This window comes from Pelecanus crispus, chromosome 13, assembly GCF_030463565.1.
Source record: "Pelecanus crispus isolate bPelCri1 chromosome 13, bPelCri1.pri, whole genome shotgun sequence".
Lineage (NCBI taxonomy): Eukaryota > Metazoa > Chordata > Aves > Pelecaniformes > Pelecanidae > Pelecanus > Pelecanus crispus.
The window spans coordinates 7,926,517-7,948,099 of NC_134655.1; the positions used below are offsets into that span (position 1 = coordinate 7,926,517).

General features: G+C 41.4%; 1 protein-coding gene across 2 annotated transcripts; it reads right to left on the reverse strand.

Moving 5' to 3' along the window:
* Positions 1-3,330: 3,330 nt before the first annotated feature.
* COMMD5 (COMM domain containing 5) lies at positions 3,331-21,364 on the reverse strand. Of its 2 annotated transcripts, none has more exons than XM_075720842.1 (7): positions 21,190-21,364; positions 17,765-17,925; positions 16,594-16,622; positions 12,406-12,456; positions 8,272-8,367; positions 6,372-6,447; positions 3,331-3,840 (listed from the first exon to the last, which is right to left on the reverse strand). In XM_075720842.1, the coding sequence occupies exons 1-7, from the start codon at positions 21,362-21,364 to the stop codon at positions 3,739-3,741; spliced, it is 690 nt and encodes a 229-aa protein (XP_075576957.1). In that variant the 3' UTR covers positions 3,331-3,738. The 2 variants fall into 2 exon arrangements, with proteins under 2 accessions (XP_075576957.1, XP_075576958.1); XM_075720843.1 differs by lacking the exon at positions 21,190-21,364 and adding an exon at positions 18,034-18,529.
* Between the last annotated feature and the right edge of the window lie 219 nt (positions 21,365-21,583).

The window sequence follows — 21,583 nt, forward strand, 5'->3', positions numbered from 1 at the left end:
TTAATTTCTTCCTTTTAATGACAATGAGCACAATACCAATCTTCTTCCAGCAGTTAATGGCTGGCATAATAGGCAGTATGAAAGCATGACTACATTCTTCAGCCTTCTTCTGGAGCTATAATCTGCATCACACTTTGAGACCACAAAACCAACCAACAAACCTCTTTCTTTCCCCTCTCAAACACAACTAACCCAAGTGTGAAATTCTGACCCACTAGTCATGCTGACAAAGCTCCTTCTCTACTGGAAGTAGGGATGTGAAAAGTCACATCACAAATATAGCCACAGACGGCTTTTTATTTTGAAGTGCTCTGCACACACTGTAATAGTCCATAGGCAAGAACAGATTTGGACTGATGGCCCGTGGAGTTGAGCCAATTAAAAGAAAAAAAAAAAAAGAGGGAGGTCTGACCATTATGTCAGGAAGTTGTGCTAACTTACAGTTAGAGAACGGGAAGTGAAGATGTGTGAGTTCTGTGTTATTTTGCCACTGAATCTCTGAATGAGTCCTGGCAACTATCTTTAACTCTCCTTTTGCATTCTGCCTACCGTGACTAGTCCTGCAGGCACTGGGCATCTCTGCTATTATACACACATGATTTACACTGAAAACCAATCAAGTTCAAGTTCCAGTTTAAATATGTTTTGACACATTAATCTTGAAAGAAAAGGCATAATGTTCCATATACTATAAAGGAAATGAAAGAAAAGGTGTAATGGAGAAATTTATGTTCATTTGCCAGGGTTAGAAAATGGCTAGAATTAAGACATTCACAAATATGATCCAGTTTAAATAAATGCACGGCACCATCAAATACAGAAAGCAACTGCATCACTGGCATTTGTTTTTCGGGGAAAACTACCAATAGACCCTGTGAAAGGTCCTTGTTACCTACTGGTCCATGAACAGTGTGTAATAAGAAAAAAAAAGTGCCCTTCCCACACAAACCTCCTACCTTTCTAACCGATGACTGACTAGTGATCAGCTTGACAAGACCTCGGGACCGACAAAGCGAGCATCCCATTCAAGCTGTGTCTTTCACCTACCAGAAAGGGGATTCACAGTGTGTCCTTGAAGCGTAACCAAACTTAAGAGTGAGTTGGGTAAAATAATTTCTGTTCAGACATGCCCAGATTCTTAGAAGGTTACTTCTATACTGGAATGAAAGGGCTACAGTCAGAAATTCAGTGGAATTCAAATTCCAGGGTATTTTAATTGTGAAGTAAGAAGATATTTCAGTGATGAAGAAATATTTAACACCTAATTTACCATGAAGTTCTGAGAAACCTCACAATAATTTGAAGGCTTGTATTTTATCAAAACTGAGGAACTAGCCATTATGGCAACAACTGCTGTTTTACTGGAAAGCTAATCTGTCAGAAGGAAAGCCCAAGTTAACTCTTCTTCTAAGCACAGAGGAATGAAAATCCTGTGTGCATGGTAAACCTCCAATTAGAGAAACTCCTGTTTAATGTGCAGCAAGACAAATTTGAGACTAAGAGCTCCATCACCCCTTGAGGAGAACATGAGGAAAACAGGCAGGAAGCCTTTCCATTTCTGGAGAACTTGGGCAATTGCTGTTACAGAACAACTGAATGAATGTATTCTGTCCAGAAGGTAAAGGTACTTATGGATTCTTCTACTCTGACCAGTAAAAAAACACTTTGCAAATGTCTTGAGCAATGGGTCATTTTACACCCATGCAGTGTTCTGTTTGTCTGGATAGACTTCACTTATGGTCTCAGTTGAGATACCTTCCCAGTTTGGAACCACATAAACCTCAACATTCTGAAGGGAAAGGTTATAACAAGGAACATAAGAATGTATGTTTTGTTTCACAGCTTGTGATAATGTAATTCCAGAAAGAAGATGAACAAGGCTTCACCAAGTAAAACCAAAAAGAAAACATCACATTAATGCAATCTACAGTCCACTTGAAGTTATAGGAGCTAATTCCTCTTTATATGCTTTGGTGTCACCTGAACACAGTAGTTAAGATGCAGTATGGATCAAACCTGGAAGTTATTGATGAGTAGTCTACAAAGCAAATGGAACATGCAGATTTTGAACAGTTTGAAATCATGGCTGATAGGTTTATCTGAAACTACAGGACACATTCTTGCACAGGTTTTAAAAGCTTTCTGGACCACAGCTATTTAGCTGTCAAAGAATTCGCTCTTAAAAAGTATGACAACGAGGTCTTTTTATGGCTGTTGTGATTCTTAAAATCCAAGAGCCGAGTCATCCTTTTCTTTCCTACACAAACATCTGTGGGAGTGTAAAAGGCCTCCTGAATCCACAATTTTAATTTCAGTAGTTTTCCGCAGGGGGTGAGGAAGATCAAGGCAAGTTCTACAATCACAAAAAACGAAAGAGAGAAGTACAGGTGGTACTACTGACGTACAAACCCTGAACGCAGCTAGAATAAAGCAGCTAGAATAAGCCAATGCTTAACAATGGTAGTGGCATGTGCTTTCTGAACTACCTTTGACAGCCAGATAAATCCTGTAGTTCTAGGGCCCACGGCCTGTGCTGTCTTTGGGCCATTGCTCACAGCCTCCATATCTTTGCTGCTGGGGGAAAACTCGTTCAGGCAATGATTGAGGAATGCATTCCTTCCTGGCAAAACTCTTAGGGACATACTTGTGGTCCCATGGCATTTAAATGAGACTTAAAACATATGCTTTGAGTTAAGGGAGTTCTTCCAGGGTTTACGCATGAGGCAAAGGAGTAACTTAGAATAGAATATTTCAGTTGGAAGGGACCTACAGTGATCATCTTGTCCAACTGCCTGACCAATTCAGGGAACTTCGGCCTATGCTTAACTGTTTTCTTGACCTGGGGGCTCAGATATCCTCAATACCTGTGACTTTCATCCAAGAGGCTGTACACAGCCTCATCATCCTGGGGTCCGACTTGCACTGTTAATGAGTATATAGCTGCAGTGGTCTGCAAGATTACTGCTTCCTGCTCTTGGCAATCATTGCAGTGCCAGAGGTTTCTGCCCAGTAATAAATCAGAGGATTCTGTTCACATTGAACATATAGGAAATACCTGAAACAAGAGGCAAGCATTTCCAGTTAGAAATCCATGAGATTACTGCTATTTAGCCCATTCTGATCAACCAGATAAAGACTTTGATCGCACCTTTCCGCTTCTGCAGTTCCATGGAAATAGTTCTGGAAGCTCAGGCGATACTTCTTTCTTCATCAACAGACTTCCAATTTTCTTCAGAATTAGCCTTTAAATATCTGTAGCTATACCTCAGTCACTTATTACTTATGCAAAACTCAAGTTCACATTTGTCATACTAGAGCGCAGGAGTGGGGTTTTTTATTTGATTTTTTATTTGAGATATTGCAGAGCTTTCTTATGATACACATTGATGCGTCTTCCGGTAGCAGGCTTTCAAAAATATTTAGTGATGAATCATAATCAGAAATAAATGACTCTTACATCTATTAAGACAGTTATTTAAAAAAAATGTTTTGATGAATCATGCAAAAATGCTTGCAAAAAGCATTATACTTTTTCATAGATACATTTTTTGTTTTTCCTAAGTCTTATGAAAAGAGCTTGTGCTTTCAACACTTGAATCAAAAAAATATTTACAGCAGACATCATAAATGCTACACTGAAGTTCAGACAGGCAAAGTGGTGATGGCTCCCTGCTTTGCCATTCACAAAACACGCTGAGGGTTTCAGATCTGTTCCATAAACTTCTGGTTTAAAAGTGTTCAGTCCTGGATCTTCAGTATGCTCCTTTTCTCCAAATCATTCATTTCTTTCAGTATAAGGGCAACATTGTATCTCAGTTCTTGAAACTTTGCAACTGGCACCTGAAACAGAATATTCATGTTAGAAAACATGAAACGTCTTAGGAACTTTGACTTGGGCATGCCTATGGATAGGGAACATTCCACAGTGTCAGCCCAATCTCTCTTAAAATACTTTTTTTTTTTTTAGACTTAAGACAAAGGATTTGAGGTTAATAAAATTCAGCTAATTCAGCTAAATCATCTGGGTGAAAAAGGAGAGTGGGGAAAAAACAGAAATAACAGCTACATAGTACATTTTCTATACTGCCTGATGTGAGAAGGGAAGTACTCCAGAATGTAAACTGATGGCTGCTCTGGTGAAGTAAGAGACTCATGGATAAAGACACCTGGAAGGTCATGGAGCTTACAGAATTCTCAAGCAACAACTTCTAGATATTCTGCTTGTCCAAACTTGCAGGAGAAAGGAATTGAGCCTCAAACCAAGAGACTTGGCAGCAACCTCAAGAGCAAAGAGGACTGGGCACTGTTTATACATGGAAGGCAAAAGATTTTGATTAAATATACAAAACGTTTTCAGCTGTGCAGGAGACTAATGGACTTTCCTTTGCCATTTCAAGCCTGAGAAGCCAAATGGATGGAAATCTATTATCTGTTAAGACAGAGAACCACACCTGAGCCCAGGCATAGACTGGGTGACACAGATTAATATTAGTGCAGTGCACAAATGCATGTGCTCACATGAGTACCAACAGCAGTCTAGCTAGTCCCAGGCTGCTCTGCACAGCACTGCCTAATTTACTCTACTTTGACTACATTGAAGACACACAGTTCTTTTGACAGAGTCCCTTGTCATCCTTCTGCCTACTGTAGCACAGATATCAATTACGTGAGAGGAATCCAACATCTGATTTGCATTTTCCATATGCATCAGAAATGCATAAAAAGGCATCGTGTCCTTTTCACTTTTGACACATATACAAGACTCAAAATGCTGCAATTCCCAGTGCTTTTTAAAAAAATCTTCATTGTCAGAAGTCACACTGCGATTAAAAAACCGAAACCAAACCCAAGAGACCAAAGAATGTAACTTCTCCCTGTGGCATAGACATTTAAAAACAGTTCATAATGCAATTATTTTCTGGACATAGCATCCTACATAAGCCCTGTTAGCTAGCAGGACATTCTGAACGTGTCCGAATGAAAGGAAACCGAAGAGCTGCGGACTATGTTGCTTGCATATCGTACCTTGAACCAAAACACAGGTTTATCCTAAAGAGCTACTAACTGCGGGAAGACCACTCATCAGATACAGAAATCGTGTTCACAGCCAGATCTTTGGCATTCAGATCTAAGCAGCAGCAGCAAAGACTCATTCTAAGAGCAGCACATTTTTTGCTATCAGGTATCTGCACTTCTGCACATACTGGACAGGCACACCAACACATCTCCACTGCAGAATAGCAAAGGGTCTTCCACAGACTTACAACAAAAAGACACAAAACCAAACCAAACCAACCAGGAACAATGCCACCAAGACCAAGACTTGACATTATATACCATGAAATAAAGCCCCAATCTAAACAGTAAAGAATATATACTAGTTTTTATTCTCACAAGTGAAACTTGCCATGTTGTAAAGGCTTAACCTGAAGCCCATGGCATCATTCAAGTTCCCTGGCACACCTCAAACAGAGCGTATGGGATGCTCTGAGCTGGACTGTCCACAGAGGGGTGAATCTGATCTCCTGTGAAGTGACACCCTCAACACTTGGCAATGTAGCACAGAATTTATGCCTTCCTCAATAGCTGCCTTCTTGTGAAGCATTGTAACAGTAAAATCAGTCCACCTCTTTCAACCCACAGTGCTTTGGTGCTACTACTAACACATGAACTGAAGCCAAAAATCTTTACAGGGTTCAAATGTAACAATGCCTGCTGTGCACTGAATTCCTGTATGCACCACCGTGTTATTTATAGAACAAATAGCATTCCTTTTCAAAGGTTAAAAATATGGAAGAGTTTATGCCATCTTCTGGCAAGCCTTTACGTACAGCGTCATAAATACTGCCACTGACTAATTCTGAGGTAAAAAGCAAAGAGTTCTTGTTACTGTCTTTCTAGCAGCAAGAACTGTATTGAAGAAAAAGAATAAAACTACCTCTGCCACAAAAGAAAATGTTACCATTCTCTGCCAAATGTAGGAGGTTTAGAAGTGTATCATACGTTACATAAACTACCCCAGTAATTTTTCTGCCCTCAAGAGCCACCATCAGGTCTGAAGGTTACAGCTGATAGCAAAACCGTAATTTTTAATCAAACCAGATATTATGCAACAGTGCTTTTCAGTAATTAATAGTCTTCTAACAAATGAGGTTTCAGCAAAATGTGTGTAGGAACAAGGTATGAAATGATTTTGGTTGGCGTTTTGTTATCTATTGTATGCAGCTACACTGAACATGAAGGATTCCAAAGCAAACCAACCAATGATAATGCATTGTTTACAAAAGCTTTAATATTTTAAATAGCAATTCAACTCTCTAAAAAGAACTTCAAGTGGTTTCTTTTTTATTTATTATGGCAATCAGACTTACTTCAAAGCGATGAGCTGTCCCATCTGAAAGCTTCATCATCATTAGAATGGATGGTTGAAGGGCACGGGCCAGTGAACTGAAATTATTTACATTATTAGTATTACAACAATAGACATCAGCAGTGTGATGAGTACAGCATTGTACATTAACAATTTAAGATGTTCGTGTAGGCTTTACATAGAACATGAGCAAGTTCAATCAGAGTGTCCTGTACCTGGCTGGCTGGAAACTCATGAACATAGGGGTCCTGTCCAATTTACCTCAGTATTGAGACTAAACATTTTTTTAATAGTTTAGTAACTGCAAGTTTAGGACCATTTTCATTTTATATAATAATCAGTTTAGTGGAACTATGACAGGAATAAGAGCTGACCAAGTACTGCTAGTAATAATGCACAGTCGTCTTACGCCGTTTACCATGTTGCATTAGTCCTTTTCATCCCTTCATACTTTCAACTGCCATCTCATTTGGGGAATCAAGCTCTTCTAGTCTTCATCCTAAATTTGTGGGTTGTTATTTTATTTGATGACCCAAAGAGGGGAAATGAGTCATTCTTGTGCAGCTTCCATCAACCGATGTTGCCAAAGCCTGCTCAGGTACTGACAGGCGTTACAGCCAGAAGCCATACCTCTTTGCAGAGGCTGTTGCTGGATGATAAACAAGAAATCCCAGGGGGGAGGTTGACTGGAAAGGAAAATAAGAGGAAGGAAAACAGAAAAGGATAATGTATTGCTCCTGTGTTGTTTGGAAAACAAATCACAGGATTTGCCTGCAGCTTGCAAGCATTGTGCCTGAGGATGTTTATCTGTACATTTTGCTTATAGGTACAGATTTTTTCTGCATAGTGATACCTGTGTGGTGTTTACGGCACTGTTCATCTGAGAGTCATCTGAACTAGTAGCTTGTGGCCATTACAATTTTCACTTAGGAGCCTTTTTTCTTGATTTCAGGAAGACTATCCTGGATTACCCACAGGCCGCTCAACGATGGCAGCAAAGAGACTGCAGTCTTCCTCGGATGCAGGTATTCATGAATGCAATATGAAGTCACTCATGCTAACAATTTATGATACTGACAAATATTGGACCATCTTCCAATTTCTTTACCCTGGTACGTCTTGGTTAGAACTAGACAAAGACCAGGAACAGGTTTCTGTTTCCTTCTGGCTCTAGCCAAAGATCCATCCCCCAGCTGCCTCTGCTGTGGCAGATGGCAAGAAGCTCTTCACTGCAGGCAGAGACAGGATGATCACAAAGGCATTTACTCCTGTTTTGTGAAAGAAACTAGGAGGTAGATCAATGACCAATTGCATAACTATGGCAGTGTAAACGTGCTGTTCTGAAGCCTCTCTGTAGAATCTACAGCAGACTGTACAGGTGATGGGAAGTAATTTTATTTAACATGTGCGACATACAAATGATAGTTTACTTGAGAAGTTGAATAGATGATTTCCCTCCCCTGCTCCAGTGAAACTGAGAGGTTGGCTGGCTGTGTGAGGCTCAGTCCATCTAATTTATTCCATCATCTCTGAGGACCTGTGGAGTTGTATCAGCTCCATTAAGTTTCAAAATATTGAGAGAGAGACTCAAACTTTGAGTGGAATGTTTCTAGCACAGATGTTTTAGAGATCAAAACAAATAAGGAGCCTAAAAAGTATCATGAGTAGAAGATGAAGGTAGCAGACTGTTGGCAGGTCCACGTTAACAGCAGTAACCTGTATATAAACTGACTTCTACACTGTTCAGAAAATCCCCTCCATACCTTAACATTTAATGCTACATTGCCAATCCCTAACAGCAAGACACATTTTAACACCGTTAACATTTTTAAGCAGCACAAGAAGCCAGTTTAACCTTGGGCAAAATGATTTCTAGGGTCATGCAAGATTCTGTTTTATACCTTGTGGATATAGCTACGTCCACTCTCCACTTGAAGTCCTGGACACTTGGCAGCCTACTTCCTTGTATCAGAGCTGTGCCTTCAGAAGCAGGACGCCTACAGAGTAAATCAGAAATGGGAGACTGAAATGCAAATTTGTAAAAGAAACAACAATCTAAAGAGAAAATAAGATTCTTCAGAACAAACCTGTCCAGAACTTGCTTCTCTCCTACATCTACCCTCATTGAGAGAGGTCTGAATGAGTGGAGGCTTTGTGTATTTAAGACAGGTGTGCTCAGATTGCCCACTTTTCCTATGCTTAACAATGGTCCATGTTAAAAAAAAGACACCAAGTGGCTCTGTGTAATTCCAGTAAACTGATGTCACTATAAAGTTTAGTAAGAGTCATTGTGGTGGTTGGCATATCTATTATTTCAATTATATGCAACTGTGAGGCATAGAAAGGGATCTGCAAATATATCTTTACCTTCATGCAGATCCAAAAGGAACAGGCAAGCAGGAATGAGACAGATGACTTGAGCAAAAAAGCTGGAATAAGGTCACTGTGCTCCTTCAGCAGAAAGCCTCTAGTGTTAGAGAGCAGCAATGTTTTAAAACATAATATTAGAGTGTACTTTGAAGCATGCTTTAAAAACAAAACAAAACAAAAAAATCACACAGTGGTTCTTGCTAATGCAACATAATTTACAAACCCTAAGTTCCTCATATAATGTTCACTGCCAACCCCAGCACAACCTTCAAGATTGTAAGAAGCCAATCTAATGTGTAAGAAGCCAAGGACTTCATCTGTTACTCATATTGCAGGAAGAATCAGGCTGATCAAGCCTCAGTTTATTTCTGCGAGAAAATCCAGTTGACAGTGTTTAAACTTCAGATGGTTGACAATCGTTAAAATTCTAACAGCATCTTAAGCTCTGGGTAAGTAAACAGGCCAAAGCTGATACAAAGACATAACAACCACCCATTTTTAGATATATATGCAGAAATATCTTCAGAATGAGGTCCCTCAGCTGGTCCATTTGGGAGCTAGTCTGGACTTCGTGTTACTTACCATTTTTTTAAAAAATTTTTTTTTTGTTTTGCTAAGCATCCCATGTCTCTGGAAGTTATTTATGGTACATTTCAAAGCTACTCCAGTACTCCCGCTAAGGGCAGGATAAGAAACATTACATCCTTTATCCATGGTGCTAGACATAATCTAATTACAGACTTTACATCAGAAAGGAATCCTCTCTGAACAAATCAAGGACTGTAGGAATGATAGTCTAACATCCCTACTCGGATTCTTGTGTGCAAGTTAGCTGGTGCCTTTAGAAACTGCCCAGAAAGATTAATGATTTGATAAGGTACACAGGACTGACAGGCGGAGATCCTCCAATACTCCTGCATTTAGCAAAGGCAACATAAGAAAGAATTTATCCTTTTTTTTGGGGGGGTTGGGTGGTGTCAGAAGTGACACACATTCCTAATAGTATGGTAAAGGAATGAGCAGAAAAAATGAGATCAGCTGGTTGTTACTCACTGTCAGCTACTGGATAGGAAGTAGGTCACCACAGCTGGATGCAACCATAAGGAGCTGGAGTCCAGAATGGTCATTAGCAGGATTAAACAATAAGAACAGGCCTTTCCCTCAGTGGCGAGCTGCTGCCAGGGTATTGGTTAATTTGGGGAATGCCTAAAAATAGCCACACTGCTACCGCTTCCTTAAGACACGCTAACTCCCATCAACGGAAGATAGTCCATTCAGTGCAGCACCAGCATCTTGGGGGAAGAAAGAGTAGAGAAAACAGGAGGATGTTCTAGTTAGTGGTGGTGGGAAAGGTCAGCGATGCCCAAACAGAGGTGAAGCTTCTGAATATTGTTAAGCTATGGCATTTCTGTGGTCAAACCACAAAGCTTTAGCTCTCGTCAGGACTGCACTTCAGTACCATTCCCTCAGAAGAGTCATGGCTTTTATAGCTTAGTTCAAGCTTCTGTCAGCAGCTTCCCAGCTTGGACAAGATTGCAACTGGAATTGCAAGAATCCTGTAAGGATGACAGAATGTGTATAGTGGCCAACATACATACAGAAATTACACAGGCCACTAATCAAGCCATTGATTTCTAAGAGTAGCAGCAAAATGGAGCAGAAAAGACTCAATGGATCTTATATCCAAACCCTATAGACTATAATGACATTTTGTAAACACTCTGTGCCAACAGCTGCAGTATACTGTCATCATATAGTGCAGAAGGCAGAAGCTAGAACAAGTAAAGCACCATGGATCAGCTAGAGACCATCCAAATTATACGTGGAAAAGATGATACACCTGGTGACAAGAACATCATCTGCCAAAGGATGCAACAGAAGAGCACTCGAAAATGAAAGATTAGAGAATTTGGAGCAGCAGCTGACCTAACAATATTAAAACTAAAGACATTCTGGATGGTTCCCTATGCACATAACAAGACATGCCTAGCAGGCCACTGAACAGGGAGAATGAATAAATTGCTATGTGTGAAATGCTGACAAATGGCACACAGAACGCACCCCTCCTGGTAGAAACTAAAGCTACACTATTTAAGAAAAAAATGCAGTACATTTATTATAAACATTCAGAGAGGAGGAAGTTAGGGTTATCCTTTCCCTTAAAAAAACCCAAGTTTTAATTTCATGCAGTTATTTGATGGTGTCAATGTGGCAAGTTTTTCTTTCCTTTCAGTCTATATAGCTTGACGGAACTGTGAGGATACAGAAATACAAACGTTAAGTTTCCAGTACTTCAGAGCTGTTGTTTAGTGAACAAAATTGCAAAAATAGGATAAGATGCCAGGAAAAGTATTAAAAATGGATTTTTCTGGTTTATCTAGCTCATACTGAATTTCTGATCAGATGCTAATACTTTTCTTACCATCACAATCATATATATTTACAACTCAATAAGCATATGTATGATTCAGTGTTACATTTAAGATTATAAAAGCAGATCTGTCTAGAAATCAAATCTGAGGTGCTCTTCTCTGGTCTCAAAACACAGAGCAAGATTACACTGGATAATCACAGCTTTCGAAATGAGAAAAAGCTAAATTTTCCAGCATCGTGATTTCACAGTAGAAAACAGACAATCATGCATGCTTCAAATGACATCTAAATTTATCTTCTTTCTCCACTGCAAACAATATTTCCACTTTGCAACCATGAATTTTGCATTCTTAACACCTATAATTCAAACAGAAGAGCAAAGAAAAGATGAGAAAGCTGAATTTATTTTTACTCCAAGAACCTCTAGCTTGAAACCAAGATCTTAACCAAGGAAATGAAAAATATTTTTAACTTTGATACCAGCATTCAGATCCTTGTGAGGGTAACTGAAATACCACAACTATGATTATCAGGATTCCACACAGAATATCTGGAGCAGTGTTGGGTTAGTGATGCTATGTGCTGAGTGACCTCAAGTTTCAGGGAGGAAAGTTTTGCATATGCAAAAAGTTCAAGCAATTTCTAGATGTAAAATAAGCTAAATATGGTTGAGCAGAGAACCATATAGAAAAAACAAATCCCTAGAATGGACAAAAGAGACAGGCTGTTCAAAAAGTTCTTGATTTCATACTTCCTCTGGAGCTGCTGAGGTATACTGCTTAGAAAATGACTTACCGCTAGACATGTGTGAGATATCAAGTGCTGTGCATCAAGTCACCCAGTGTGAATTCCCAATTCAGCTGTACATTAAGACTTGATTAAATGCTATCTGAGAAAGCTCCCACAAACCACAGCATGTAGAAGGCATTCTCTCTCAGCAAAGCCTGTCTTTCACTTTTGCTCTAACTTGCAATAATGAGGATAAAAATGCTCAACTCTGCAATGCATTTTTCATCTGTAGGTATTGATGCATCTTACAGAGTCTGTAGAACATTGTAAAAACTGATGGGTGATGATCACAGAAAAATTAAAAATTGGCATGAAAGCTACTTACTGCATATATACCCATGCATGATGGACATCATGTTATGTTGAATCAAAATAATGGGACAAATCTTATTCTCATTAATTTAGAGAATTTTGCTGTTCCTTCAACAGGCCTGGGATTTTTGTCAGCAGAGCTCTGTGCAACCCTGCTGGCTGCACAACGCATGATACACAAAGATACTAACCTGTTACCAAAGACTATACTGGAAAAGTCCGCGATGAAATCTTCTGGTATCCTTAAAGAGAAAAGCAATACAAAATAGTTAAGTATTTTGTAACCACAAATATATGGCTTTAGCTACAAAAGAAAAAAAAAAATCTATTATGGAACACAAAAAAATCTGTCAACATTTTCCATCTTCCATTGCCTAAAACTCCCATCAGCTCTTACATAAGCACTTCAGTATTGATTCTGTCTAGGCTCTCAAAAGGACAGCCTATGTTTTTATATCAAGAAGCCTAAAAACTGTATTACATCTTCCTGTCCTACCTAGTATGGCAAGAGTGAGTTTCAAAAGAATCCAGTATTTGCTTAACTTCTCTCAGTAAAGTCAAGAAAAGTTTTATTGATGTCTCTGAGAAGTGCAGAAGGCAGGCCAGCAATGCATGCTTTCAAAAATCCCAAACCTACACATTTCATTTCACTTTCACCTGAAGTGTAATGAAAAGAAGACAGAACGGATTGCTCCCTCAAAAGTAAAAACAGAGGCCCTTGTAGCTAAGATTACTTAAAAAAGAAGCATATCTAAGATGGAGAGAACAAGCATAAATTTCACGGAGACCATAAGAACTGGTCAAATAGACTAACCCACGCTCCCTCCACCCTATGCCTCTCCACTACTTTACCATTCCTCCGACACTGTTGTTGCTGTACAAACAAGCTGCTGTTGATTTTCAGTTCAATGTATCAGGCGGTGAATTGCAAAGACTGCAGAGCAAACACTATCCATTCAGCTGCCTTTGCCACAGGGACAGTAACCTCCAACAGAGAGGCAAGCTGGACAAGTGGGAGAAGTAACTGCTTCTGCTGCCACAGTTAAATCCAGCACTCAACATCAATCAGTGCCCAGGGACATTACTCACCAGCGGCTTGAGATACACAGCGGTATATCAAAGAAAAATCAAAGCAAACAAGGAAGTTACCTGTCCTAAAGGGCTTACAGTGTCTAATGATGGGAGAAAAAACAACTCATCAACTCACACAGTGGGAAGATGAAACAGCAGTTATTAGAGCTTGAGTCCTTAATGGAAGAAGTGGGTTTAAAACACATTTTTAAATGGTGCTTGGATAAAACTGAATTCATATTAGCAAGGTGGTTATCTGAGGCAAACTGGGAAGTGAGGAGGAGGGACTAGACAGTGCTTTTTTGGCTGCATGTGTCTGTCTGTCAGAAGAGACAAGACTATTTCTGCAAACATTACTTACACTTTCGGTGCAAGTGTATCACTTAATCCATCCTGATGATGGCTGAATATCCTGCATATGTAGTAGAATAGCTGGAGACAGGGGGTTGTAATACGGTTATTATGATACCTATCACAATACTTGCTCAACTGTAAGAGCAAGTGTTACTAAACCAGAAGCATTAACGCTCCCTTTGAGTTTGCATTATTTTTGCTGTGCAGTTAATGATTTTGCTGAAAATTCTGTTCCTGGCTCAAGAAGCTTACACAAGGCCAGTCACACACTAAGCAGATCAGACACAGGACATGGCACAGCTCAGGCCTGAGCTACAGATGGCAACCAGTTTTCAAAGGAACATTCTGAGGAAGGGACTCAAAGGGTAAGGAAGAAGGTGTGAGGATGTCTCAATCCCATGTTACTGGCCTGAGCCATAAACAACCTTTTCTTCACGGAAAGGGTAGTCAAGCATTGGAACAGGCTGCCCAGAGAGGTGGTGGAGTCACCATCCCTGGAGGTGTTCAAAAAACAGGTAGATGTGGCACTTCGGGACATGGTTTAGTCTAGTCTACCCTTGATTGGTTTAGTGTGGACTTGGTAGTGTAGGTTAATGGTTGGACTGGATGATCTTAAAGGTCTTTTCCAACCTAAACGATTCTATGATTCTATAACCTGAGAGGGGAGGGAAAAAATAGCACCCACAATTTAGTGTGAATTTATTCTCAGTGGCTCAGCCAGTCAGGCCAAGAAATAGGGGACACAGAATGGCAACCCTGTGAAACCAGTAGTACTGATCTAGTTAATCAGAAGTGGGCATGTCTCCCAGCCTCTCTCTCCACCAAAACTAGAAGCCAAGACCAGCTGCATCACCAGGAAATGGAGAATTACAAGACTTATATGGGTAGAATTAGTCCAATCTTCAGCTTCACTGAAGGAAACAAAATAGAATGCAGGAGAGGTGAAAAAAGGTAACCTGGCTCAGAGCTCAAACTTTTTAAAAGAAGGCACACCACCAACAACAAAAAAAGGAAATAAGCCATTTTTCTGCCTTAAAATGCAAAATACCTGTCCAAACACTGGGTGCCAATAATGCCAAGACACTGCTGTTCAACCAATTACACGTGTTCTTCATGCACATGATCACGGGATGACCCACAGGAGTCACTACAGAAGGATAAGTGCCTGAATGTAATTAGTAGGTGCCTTAAAAACGAGCAGGTATTTCATCTCCAAACCCAAGTGCATTGGGAAACATAGGAAATGACATTTCCCATAGGAATTGAAGATGCTAAGTAGAATAAGCTATTTAGTCTTCTAAAAGTTTAGCCACAAGGTGAAGAGAGCTACTCACAGGAAATAAGACTGTCAGAGATGGAAGTTAGGAAGAGTCCCAATATTATGTGAGAACCATGGGAGCATAGCAGCAACGAGCAGCACATAAAACATACAAGTCTGCAAACAACACAAATGCAGTTACCTGAACTACTGCTGCTATATCAGTCATGTTAACCAGAACAACAAGATAGAAAAAATTTATCAAGATATAAAAGATATTAAAAAGATCATCCAGACTGAAAAGTGTCTTCATAATTCCATGAATAAACCATAAAGTGAGAAAAACCCCCAACAACTACAAAAGTGTAAGGCATTAAAGTATGGTCAAATGACAAGGACAGGGACCTGGGAGTCTGTCTTTCTGGATACAGCCAGTGCACACAGCCAGCCCAGCCAGTGACTTCTGGCACTCCTGTATACCAACCTTCTCCACTGCTCAACAGAGAAATATTCACCCACCCCCAGAGAACTTGGCATGGAGCTTTTAGTGCTCTTCATTATTCCTTAATCACACTGAACACATTCTGCTTGCACCTCAAACACCACCAACTCCCACTGGGTCAAAAGCAATTCATCAGTTTCTTACTGACCTACTTTAACCTGGGTGTGAACTCCATGTCATGGTAGAGGAAGCAGCTTGCATTTTAGCTCACAAGACAAAAGGCAGGGCAAACTCCAGCACTGAGCTGCAGGCAAAATTGTATCAACTAGCACGGCACCTTTCATCATGGCCCCAATTACACCCTTCACCAATTACACCCCGATTACGTGTCTAACTCTGCAGCTTTAATTTGACTGAAGTTGCTCATAAAGTCTTATGTTTATGACGCTGCAGAACAAAGTGTGAGGAGAAAGCCAATCTGCAGGTTAACGGACAAATAAGGATGAAAAAAGACAGAATTAGAAACATATCTATTCTCCTAGGTAGCAATCAGAATGCTAAGAATTATGGAAAATCAGGTTTTTAAAATAATTGAGTCTTGGCGCAGAGGTTTCTCTATCGATGAAAACATCAACTGCTGTTATTCTCTCATTGCTACTGAATACGGAAATAAGGGAAAACCTATGCAGATTATAAGCATCTGATGTCTAGCTTTTAGGATATGAACTTGTATTCAGCTACTCTGAACAGACTGATACAGATTTTGACCAAGTCTGTAACATACGCTATGCTTTCTTGGGTAATGGGCAGGAGAGATCGTAGCTGAGCAAGGTGGTAGGATTTCATGAGCATTCTATCACTGGCCTTTCAAACAAGAAAAAAAGTAGGGCAGTTTCTTAGCTTCTGAAATGTTACCCACTGTCTTACCAAACATGTTAAAAAATACTACAGGGCAAGGTGGGGATGGCAGAGAGAAGGTCACTCACATTTGCATAACCTACATTATGGACTAAATTAGACCAATCTCTCCAGCATGTGAAATTTACTGCTCATGCTCAGTGCCAAATCAAGTCTTACACAACACCGGGGTTTTTCCTCTGTCTTCACATGACATTTAGCAACAGATCTATGATGTGTTATTTACAGATGATTTTTATACCAACTTTGTTGTGTAAAAAAGTTGATTTGGGGAAGTGGTTACATAAAAGTTATGAAAAAGCAAACGGATTAAAAACCAGGCGTAAACAGGCATACCTGAGCTCCTTTAGGTCTTCCTTAAAAACCTAGGAAGACAAAGAAGGTGAAATTTTACAGGATGTAGTCTTGAAAGATCATTTCTTACCTAGTGAATTAATAGTGATTACTTGCTTGGCATCTCTGCCCAGAAGTTTTAGTCTCAAGTGCCAGTCGTTTTAAAATGACAAGTTACATACTGGGAAGAATTTCTGGAAGTGTTTAATCAAGTTGTGAGAAATTAATTTGAAAGACCTAAATCTCTTGGAAGCCTTTATTTTTTAAAACAACATCCCTGCCATTTCTTTTATGTAGTTATTCATAACATATTCTTATTTTATAGTAGTCATGCGTCCTTATTCTCAAATATGTTTTGCAGCAACTTGTTTAAACTATGACACCAGAAAGGAAGTGGCAAAAGATAAACTCTGAATATGAAAAGCATACTTCCACTATGTTTCCTGCAATATATGAGCTTTCCCAGTATGCCTGGGTAAATATGAAAACAGTATCTTAAACTAGAGAGAGGTGCTGGAAGCCCAAAAGTGGTTTGCTCACATAAAAATAAAATGAGAAAAGAAAAACTGTAAGGTAAAGTAACATGCAAAAAGAAAGAAAATAGCCATGAAGAAGGAATAGGGGTTGGGAACATGGCAGATGTTCCATAGTCACACAGAACATCCATAGCATAAGCAGAAATAGCACTTTCTCCCAATTTCCACTATATTGTTCTGGTCATAAGACCTTCCTTCCTCTACGGCAGAAGTAAGAAGGAAGGCAGACAAACAAATAGGAGAAATTGTAAGCATGCACAAAACAAGCGGTATGTGTGAACACACTGTTAGGGTAGCAAAGAGAGTTGATGCCAACTAAATAACACTTTGCAATGGTTTCTTCTGGGGTTTTAATTTAAGAATGACAACAAACATGCACAGTAAACAAGATGCTGAAGCAGAAACAGATACAGGAAATCTTTTTCCCAAAGCTTAAATGCTCTTCCAAAAATATCACTGTAAGTCTACTCAACAAGTAAAACAATAAGCTCTAGCTTTTTAACAGTTTCTTCCAACCACTTTAACATGGAGCAAAATTTTTATGTGCAGTTCCCCACCCTGGCAAATAGGGTTTACATGGTAACTTGCATCTGACTGAGCTTTAACTTATCAGGACTCCAAGTACTCCCAGAACTTACTTCTTGTTTGAAAGTTGATAAGGGCAGTCTCAATGCTTCTCGGAGAAGGGTATACATGCCAGAAATGAGGAAAGCAAGCTGCTCTTCTGAGAGATTAGTGCTTTCTGCAATCAGCTTGACAGATTCCTTGCAGTCTTTTCCTTCCAATGCATTAACAGTGACTGTGAATAAGAAAAACAAGATCCCTTTAAAAAGACGATGACCTGGAGACCGTGAACATTAACACAAATGTGTCTATGATTTTACTTGACTGACTGTCAAGTACTGACATTTTTCCTGATGTGAAACTGTCACTTCAGGTCTCTGTATATACATCTGATCATCCACCACCACAGGTCAGTCTCACAACACTTTACCAAAAGAACTTCGATGGATTAAGCTTTTGCATTGTAAAATTGAAGATGTTTTCACTGTTGAAATTTGTTCCAGTTGGATAATGCAAAAAACAAAAAAAAATTCATTGCTCACGAGTTCAAATCCACCTTGAGCTTCTATCAACAAACTTGTTCACATCAGAAGTCTGCTTACAGCTTAATTACACTTCTGATACCGAGGATAAGAGAGGACAGAGAGCATTCAACACTGTTCTCCAACGTTTCACATAATTAATTAATCTTGCAATGTCAGCAAAAACTAAGGATTAAAGGAGCAAGGAGACAAAACTAAACCTTCAAGTCTTGTAGTTTGCACAACTGTTGATAATACAGACTTTAAAGGAAATCACTGTCAACCCAGGTAGCAGTATTGTATACTAATAACTGGTGTGGGTTTATTTCAACCCTTATCATTCAGTTATTCTTCCTTTTTCCCTATATGCACCGGCTTATATAAATTTCTGTTGTCATGTCAGCCTCTGTCCTGCACTCTGATCAGTCTGGATGGACTGCTGGAGCCACAGGAAGTCCCACTGTGGATGAAAAAAAGATTACTGACACAATCCCATTGCAGGATTGGGGCATTAGATTAGTCATTTATAATGAGCCATATTTAGTACTGTGAATAAAACATGAAAAGTTAAAAATGGCCAGCAAGTGTTACTGAAAGCCAACACCAAGAGATTAGCTTAATACTGGGGAGGGGGGGGGGGGGGGGGCAGCGGGGAAGAAGAGTTTTAATCAAACTGCCAGCCCTCCTTTTGGTATTAGGTGAGTTCCACTGGTTACTATCTCCTAATTCTGATTAAATTCTCTTTGCTTTTCATGTTTTTAAATGCACACCAAATTCAGTGGCGAGTCCTGGATCATTCATGTAGCTGACTGAATTTGTCTGGCACTATCTGCACAGCAGGTTTTGCACAGAGTAGCCAGGATGTGCAAGGTGCTAGTACTAAGCTTTCCACGCTGTCTGAAAAAGGCTCTGCTCTATGACAACAAAACTGACTTGGAGAACAGCCTATTTATTGGAAAGGCCAAATACAGATGAGCGCTGAGGCCCGTCTACTGGATCATGCGCAGAGCAGGAAACAGGTTGCTGTCTACTTACCTACTTAAATACAACTTTGACCTGTCTCTTTGAAGAACAACAGGTTGCTTACAGTTTTTAACTAGACAAGTTTAATGACAAGATTGGTCTTCTTTCTGTTGAGCAACCCTAATAACTGGTTAAAAATCCATGTCTTTTATAACCTACTTGCATTACCCTAGAATACAAGACTTTTTACTCAGTATAGCTCAGGGAACTCAGAAATATCATCTGTACCAACATTCTAACAGTCAGTCTGGGGGAGGAAAGAAGAATAACCCAAAAACATCCCAAGAAAATCTCACTGCTGGGTCATTTGCTCCTAGTAGAAGATGCCTGTGGTCTCAAACTTACACTTGCAGTTTAGCAGAGCCTGCAATAACACTGGCCAGTGTATTGAGATATCGGTACATGCACTTTTACATCATGAACTGAGCAGGCATACAAAGCAGCATCTCATTTTTTATACTAGTTATTATTTAGCAGTAGAGTAACAGCAACAGCCTCAAAAAACTAATTTGGTGCCGGTGTCAGAGCAACTTGGATATATTCTCTTGAAATCCATCATGTCTTCAAAGACTACTAAACCTTTAAAGGAAAAACCGCTGTCCTGCAAGCTGCTAATCGCAGAGCAGCAACAGCAGAAGACGACTGGAGATTTCTTCCAGCTCTGCACAATCTGGAGGCTGCCTCCACCCGCTCTGGGGGACACAGGCCCTTGGGTGAATCCGCGCAGTGGGGTCCCTGCCCTGCCTCCAGATGATTTGAAGGACTGTTTGCTCCCTCTACAGTAGGAAGCATTTATTGCACACCTTAAGGTAGGCGAAATTAAACCCAGATAGGGCTTAGGAGACGGCCAGGCTTCCTGGCACTGGTATAACCTTTTGGTCTCCTTTGCTCTTGCACTAGACATCAAATACAGCTCAACATCTGTATTTACTTTTGTCCCATTGTCTCTGCCTATATGTAGTTTTATTGCTTTCAATTATTGTAAGGAAACCCTAGATACATTGCTCCATTTCTGACACTGTGCAGCAACACTTTTAAAGACAAAACAGCTACCAGCTGCTTTGAGTCCTTATTGACTCAAATCAGGAAGAACAAGCCTGAAAGGAAGTCAGCTGAGAGAACGTGCATGTAAGGGTCACAGCACTACACTGTGCTGCACAGCAGTCGGTCTCCTCTCAGCTGGCCACAAACAAGCTGTTCTTCTGCTGTGCTAATCAACTCTTCGATTATTCTGTGATTACTTTGCGTACAGCAATTTACTCCAGTAACTAACTCTGATTTTGGTGGTCAAACGTACCTTGAGAAAATCTCACCTGTCTTGCCTTACCACAGGGAGAAGCCTCACAGGCAAAAATCAAACAGGCAGAGCATTTTCAGTCTTACAACCCCAGCTGCAGTAAGACACCTGCGCTTTGAGGTTCCTTTATTTTCTCCCGCACGTTATGAAAATATCCATGGGGCCTCCGACTTTCACATGCCCTACACAATCTGACAGCGACCGGACCAGTGGCTCTGGGACGAGAGGTGAGAGAGGAATGATTTTAACAGTGCTCAGCATGAGTTTGGGGGCCCCCCACAGCTGCAGAACTCCGTGCCTCGCCCTCCCGGATTTTACAGAATTTTAGAATGCAACCAAGAAAATCCGTCGCTGTACTTAACCCCCAGCTTTGGCTTCCTGCAGGGAAAAGCAATGGGAAGCGTCCCAGGAGAGCTGCAGCGCTGCCCACGCACGGCAGAGGGGCGCAGCCCCTCCAGCTGCCCTCCCCTTCCCAACGGGATCCACGGCTTCCTCCAGGGACGCGGCGCCTGCCCGCCGGCTCTGTCCGGGAAATCCCCCCCGTCCCTCTGCGGCGGGGCAGCCAGGGCCCCTCCCGCGCCCACGGCAGGCGCCGGGGAGCACCGGGGCAGGGCGAGCCCCGGCCGCCGGCCCAGGGCAGGCCACGCTCGGGCCCTACCTCTGAGGAGCCGCCGGAAGGTCTCCTTGCCCACCTCCTGCACGCCCCGGGCCATGGCCTCCACCTCGGCCGGCACCCGCGGCCCCAGGAAGCCGCACCCGCGGCCGCCGCCGCTCTCGCCGTGCCCGTAGGCCGCCGCCGCCGCGGCCTTGCCCCCCGCCGCCGCCGCCGCCATGGCAGCGCGGCCCCGCCTGTGCCGCTGAGGCGCCGCCCCGCGTGCTGGCGGCGGGCACGTGTGGGCCGCCCTCCGCCGCGGCAGGGGGCGCTGTGCCGCCCGGGCGCGGAGGGCCGGCGCCGGAAGGAGCGCGCGGCGCCGGCCGCCAGAGCGGGGCGCACCCCGGGACCGGCCGCTGATGGCGGCGGCTGCGGCTCGGCCGCCGCGTGCCTGAGGCGC

Bases quoted from the DNA above. Each gene is read 5' to 3' on its own strand.
- COMMD5 (XM_075720842.1), bottom strand. From the start codon at position 21,364: ATGGCGGCGGCGGCGGCGGGGGGCAAGGCCGCGGCGGCGGCGGCCTAC. The intron at 17,926-21,189 runs GTAGGGCCCGAG...TCTTATTCACAG, and splicing joins CTTCCGGCGGCTCCTCAGAG to TCACTGTTAATGCATTGGAA. The intron at 6,448-8,271 runs GTATAAAACAGA...AAATAATTTCAG, and splicing joins GACGTAGCTATATCCACAAG to TTCACTGGCCCGTGCCCTTC.